This window comes from Spea bombifrons, chromosome 2, assembly GCF_027358695.1.
Source record: "Spea bombifrons isolate aSpeBom1 chromosome 2, aSpeBom1.2.pri, whole genome shotgun sequence".
In the NCBI taxonomy this organism is placed as follows: Eukaryota; Metazoa; Chordata; class Amphibia; order Anura; family Pelobatidae; genus Spea; species Spea bombifrons.
The window spans coordinates 116793501-116799500 of NC_071088.1; the positions used below are offsets into that span (position 1 = coordinate 116793501).

The 6000-nt window shown below is 39.3% G+C and overlaps 1 protein-coding gene across 1 annotated transcript in view; it reads left to right on the forward strand.

Annotated features, from left to right (window-relative positions):
• Nucleotides 1–6000, forward strand: part of HDAC7 (histone deacetylase 7) — a 51109-nt gene extending 45109 nt beyond the window's left edge. Inside the window, exons 20-24 of the mRNA XM_053455907.1 lie at nt 732–850; nt 991–1124; nt 1767–1851; nt 2794–2944; nt 3284–6000. Coding sequence (XP_053311882.1) covers nt 732–850; nt 991–1124; nt 1767–1851; nt 2794–2944; nt 3284–3332 — 538 coding nt within the window. The 3' untranslated portion in view covers nt 3333–6000. The remainder of the gene's footprint in view (nt 1–731; nt 851–990; nt 1125–1766; nt 1852–2793; nt 2945–3283) is intronic.

Sequence of the window (6000 nt, forward strand, 5' to 3'; positions counted from 1 at the left end):
ACCATGAAAGGCATAGAATGAAATATAAACATCAGTTGCGGAGAAGGTGAATGGAAGACAAATTGCAAACTACATGGAATTGACTTGTGGATTGGGTGGCACGGCCTTATATCCCAAATCTGCAAATGGCGCAGGCATTTAATTCATGTTTTCAAAAACAATCTGCTATAGAATTGTTTTAAAGTTGCTCAGTTTCATTCTAGTCTTTCTATCATGACTAAGGGTAGGCAGCAACAGGTGTTTTGTAGGACATTTCCTTAGTTAGCCCCTAGGCACATATGACTTCCACAAGCCTAGTAAAGTCCTAGTAAAGACACGTGTAACTGTGACTCCTACTATTCTTGGTTGTGATAAGAGATGATACACGGCATGTGGATAACAAAGCCGGATTATCACTGGTCTCCTGTTGTACTTCTGTTGGGTCACTTTGGTTTTACTGAGAGTAAAGATCTTTGTTAGCTCTCTATACTGTAGGGAAAGCCAGCAGTGCGATTTGCCACGAATACAAGCAAAATAAACAATTTGTCAAATTGTGTTGGCTGCCCATTTTCAGGTAAATTATATTTAAAAGTTTGGACATTGGAATCTGTTTATCTACTATTGCCTTCATAGTTAAGTGCAGACACACTACAAATATTTTACACATAAGCATGCATGTGGATCCAGCAAATTATACTTAATGTCCAATGTTTGTCTTTTGAGCTTCTTGGTAATGTTTTCTCTCTTTACAGGACGGTGGTAATGCCGATTGCCCACGAGTTCTCACCAGACGTGGTCCTGGTTTCCGCTGGGTTTGACGCAGCAGAAGGCCACCCAGCACCTCTCGGAGGATACAAAGTAACAGCAAAATGTAAGTAGTTTGGAGAGCATTTTTGGCCAATTTTGGAAAATAATATTCTTTTAGAAGCAACATTTTTCAAAAATGTAGTATTCTAAATGAACCTTTTAATGTGATTGGAAAAAATACTTTGTTTTTGCTTCTCCAAAAAGGTTTTGGACATATGACACGTCAGCTTATGAGTCTTGCTGGAGGGAGAGTGGTACTTGCTTTAGAAGGTGGCCACGACCTTACATCGATATGTGATGCATCTGAGGCTTGTGTGTCTGCCCTTCTGGGAAATGAGGTAACCCATTATATGATGCACCGTAAAGTGCTTACGAATTAAGTTTTTATGTTTTGGTCTCGCCTTAGAAAATTCATTAACATCTAGAGCTTTAAAATAAAGCAAAAATGAAGGAAACAATAAAAAGATTTGGAGATTGTTTGAGCACCTTTATCTTTCTACATTTACTAGAGACATATTAACTAGTAATGTGACAATTCGGTAATGCATTATATTTAATGTTGGAATATTCACCCATGTATAGTACATAATGTATATGCCATATTGTTTGTACATGCATATAATATTACAAGGACAAAACCAGTATCGTTCTTGAGTTGTTACAGCAGAGGCTTTTCGTTGTCGCTGTTAAAAAATACATATATTGGGTGAGCAGATAGTTCCTGTAACTAGGGATGCCTAGAGATGTTTTAAAATCAGTCCTGCCCTACGTGTTACATTTTTAACCCCTAAATCACAAAGCCCGTACATGTACGGGCTCAAAATGCATGGTTTTCAATGGGTTTAGGGCCCGCCCGTTGTCCTTAAGGGGTTAAGCATCCCTATTCAGAGGAGCAATCTGGTCAAGCTAACAGAATACAAGGCGGAGAGGGAGCTCACAGGTGGGGTCATCTTATAACCATTGTTATCTTGTTTTACTAGCTGGACCCCATCCCTGAAGAAACATTACGGCAGAGGCCAAATCCGAATGCTATACGGTCTTTAGAAACGTGTATCCAGGTCCAAAGTAAGTTGTTTTGGCTGTTTTCTTTGAATGTTTTATGAAAAGGAAGCATCTCTATCAGCTATAGCTGCCTGCCACGCAATGCTACACGGAATAATGCGTGGCAAGCAATTCCAGCTGTGAAACACAGAAGGACTTCCCTGCATCATCACAGCTTTAGAAGACATTGCTTCAAAGAGCTTGTCACAAGGCTCCATAAGTGATAAATCAGTCACAAATGTTTCTGGGATCTCATTCCAATTAATACCAGAACTCTAATGAGAGTTCAGCAGCAATAGAGTTGTCTTGAGAATATGTACTGAGTAGCCAACTTGGCCAGGGTTACTAAAAGATTTCAGCGGGTCCCTTTTAAATAATAAAAGCGCACCCCTTCTTCCTCCTGCAGGGATCGGTCCTGGAGGCTAGGAGGATCTGGTTGAACTTTATAAAACTCGAGCTCCTTTTTTTCCACCTACAAAGCATTTCTCAAATGCATTTTTCACATCTCACCTCTTGAAGTAAAATCACATTTTTTCGTCTTCAATCAGATCTTTAAAGCTTGGTTTTTTTTAATCATCACTCTCAAAAACACAATTACATTGCCTAGTAGTTTATATATGGTACACATCAGTTATCATTACAAAAGATCTCAATGATACTACTTACTTTTTCTTCCTGTTTTCACCTTTTCAAAAAAAAAAAGCATTAGCCTGCTGAATTGCAAACCTATTTTTTCTTGGACTGTTATAGACTATAGGCATACCTCTACCATCTTTTAACTTGATCATCATCATCATCATCATCATCATAGTGTATTAACATTTAAGGAGGACTTGCAGCATTGTTCTCATCTCTAGTGCTTTTGTTTATGCTAGTAATAATTTGGTGCTTCTGGGCTGTTCATGTTCCTTGGTATGTGTTTATTAAGCAGTGCACAACTAGATCTGATTGAGTTTTTTCTTGCAGGTAAATACTGGACTTCAGTTAAACGTTTTGCATCCAAAGTTGGCTACTCACTTCTGGAAGCACAGAAGCATGATAGGGATGAGGTGGAAACTGTGACTGCCTTAGCGTCCCTGTCTGTGGGAAGAGGGTCTGTGGTGGCAGCTGGGAACAGGTATGGCAATATATGACCCAAAAGCACACTTAAGCCCTCATATACTCTTTAATGCATACGATGACAGGCTGTTACCTTACGCCTCACCCTTTATTGCATACACATCAATAGGGATTCACCAGCATTATCTCTATACATTTACCTCCAGTTAGCTATCTTGCAGGAGATGCATTCCATTGTGTGAATCTCTTGCTCAGCACTGGCTCATGTGAAATGTTCAGGTGGTCCGAGGAGACCCTCACATTATTCTCCTATTACTGGGACATTACGAAGCAGTAGTTGCACAGGGTGTACAGAGTGCTCACTATGAAAACTAATTGGCACGTTCTATCTCCACAGTATTTCTCAGGACGAGCCTATGGAAGAAGATTCACCCATGAGTCTATGACCTGAGAAAAGTCCGTGGTTCGCTTCTTAGTTGGATTTAAGTCAACTGTCCTTTGTTGATACAGTTTGATTCTTTTTCCTTGCAATAATGACATTGTCCGATACCTGTGACTTTGTTAATAAGGACGTATCATTCCACTGATCACTAGTACACAAATGTGTGCCTAAAATTACATTTCTTGTCTGAGCATATACGATTGCTACCAAAACCAAATACGCTTTTTATTCACATGATTTTGACTTTGTTGAATAAATGCTAAAGACTTTACTACGCTCTACCAAAGGTATCACTCAGGCGACATAATAACTGAGTCGACAGGAGGACCAAGGGAAGACTACACATTGGTGGTGTTTTTGTTGCACCAGAAGTAAAGCAACCAATCTTTGCAAGACCTAAGAAGATACGCAGACATTTGATTTTGTTTCAAGTCAAGTGTCTCTTACTACCCACCAAAAATCTAAATTGAGTAATCACAGATAGAACGTAACTGTGGTTTAGAGTCAGGAGAAAGCACATCGGTTGTATGTAGTTAATTAACTCATAAACCTCAGGACTTTTTGAACTTTCCCTTGGAGTTCAATTCATTTGAAATTTGGTAGTAGTGCCAAACAAAGGAATGTTATCTTACCACTGCTGAAGTTAAACTGGTTTTGAACAGCAATTGAACTACGTGTATCTTATTTTCACAAAAAGGGAAATATTGGAGACCACTGTGGACTTTTTTTTTCTTCTGAGCATAGATATAGGAGACACCTATGGCAGACCACTCACTGGATTCAAGACCTTGAAGATAGAGCTGAACCGAAAGACGTTTAAATATTAAGTGCCTGGCACACCTGGAATGTTACAAAGAGCCTTATTGTCTATAGATTCCTCATAACCACTAATCCCCACTTTGAACGGATTCTATGTTGTTCATTTGCACTATGGGGTTAACCCCCCCACACACACACACATAACAACCAGATAAGAACATTAATGAAAAAAATCTTTGGTCAACTTTTAAGGGGCTACATAGAGAAATGGTAAAGGACTTTTTTTTTGCTGTAAAATTAATGCTTTTTGAGACCTTTTGAACAAATGGTGATATATCAAAGCAAATTTCACTTCCCAGTGTGCATCAGCTTGCAGGCGGGGAGGGTATTTTAAGGCATTGGGAGGCACATATTATATAAGGAAATGTTGGAAATATTATTGTGTTGGTCTGTCACTTTTTTCCATTTTCGTGTTTGCTACAATCATTTTTGATGGAACTCCTCTGATTATGTGACAAGGGTAATACAGCTGCTATGACCGATATCATTTGTTACAGATGCAAGCGTATATATGGGCAGTGTATCTGTATAAGCAGCCATTGTCAAACCTAAGTCTGGGCCCTATACGGTTGTATACTGACTTAGCTTCATATGCCAGCATTTGTCCTGTTATTCGTATACATATTTCTTGCCCTACCACTGAATATCCTGTTTTAGCGTTAGGTCCCATTACAAAAAGTGTACATTTCACTTTTGTCTAACCACTACACGAGGGCACCGAAACATGTTTACAGATTTGAGCAGCTTCAAGAAACCCATATGGGCAACCGGACCACAACTGCCAACACTCCCAGAACAGTTGGAGTACAATGAGGGGTTTGACAGCTTGGGAGGGTGTGATTTTACAATTTACGTACAATGGTATAATAACTGAATATGGGTAGTTGTAGCCATAAATTGGCCTACTTGAGAATAATGGGAACTGCAGTTTAACAGATGATTTGGGGGTGATGGGCATGGTATTAAGAAGTACCAAATGAAGTCTTGCACAAAGATAGTTGCATGGCCGTAGTATGCTTTTTACGACTCAATAAAAATGTCAGGTAGGTTCAGCGCTGTTAAAAATCAGTAGGATTAAAGAATAAGAAAAGAGATTTACTCCACCGCTACTGCTGCTTTGGGCTGTTTTCCTTTCATCAGCCGCCAGATTCTCTGCCCGTTTCCTTCACAAAACACGTCAGTCCCAGAGCTCCATAGAACTTTGAAGTGATTGCGAAAGGCATCGATATCAGTGCATCCTTTTCCTTAACTACCATCCAACTTTGTACCCCTGTCAGGTGTGATAACTTGTGAAGCGTGAGGGGCTACGTAGTAAATCAAAGCAGACAGTTGCCCAAAATCTCCGCTCACTGGATCCTGTGGATCAAAAACTAGCTTTTATCCTCTGGGACTATGACTACTTCTAACGTCGTATATACTTTACCCCTGCACCCTGGCAATTTTATGTACTTTATTACTTTAGAACGTGTCAAGAAATAACATTGCATTTTAGTTTTTAAAAAATTCTAGAGCTAAGAAAATCGTCTTATCGTCCGTATTTGTGAACATCTGGTCTAGATAAAGCATGGTGTATAATCTCCGAGCTCTTGGAATTCTCTGCCACACAAGTTTGTGTAACTCATTGTATCCACGTGTGTATAGCGTGCGCTCCTACAGCGAGTTATTTCCCGACTGTGATGGTTACCAGTGTGATTGTTTGTAGGCTGAATTCCCTTGTCTTAATATTACGTTGTGTATATAATGTATAAATGTGACATTCCATCTTTCTGTATTTTTTGTGGGGAAATGAGGGACAGAATAATTGACAAAGCAATAAAATATAATGACACAAAGTTGATAAAATACCAATGAAA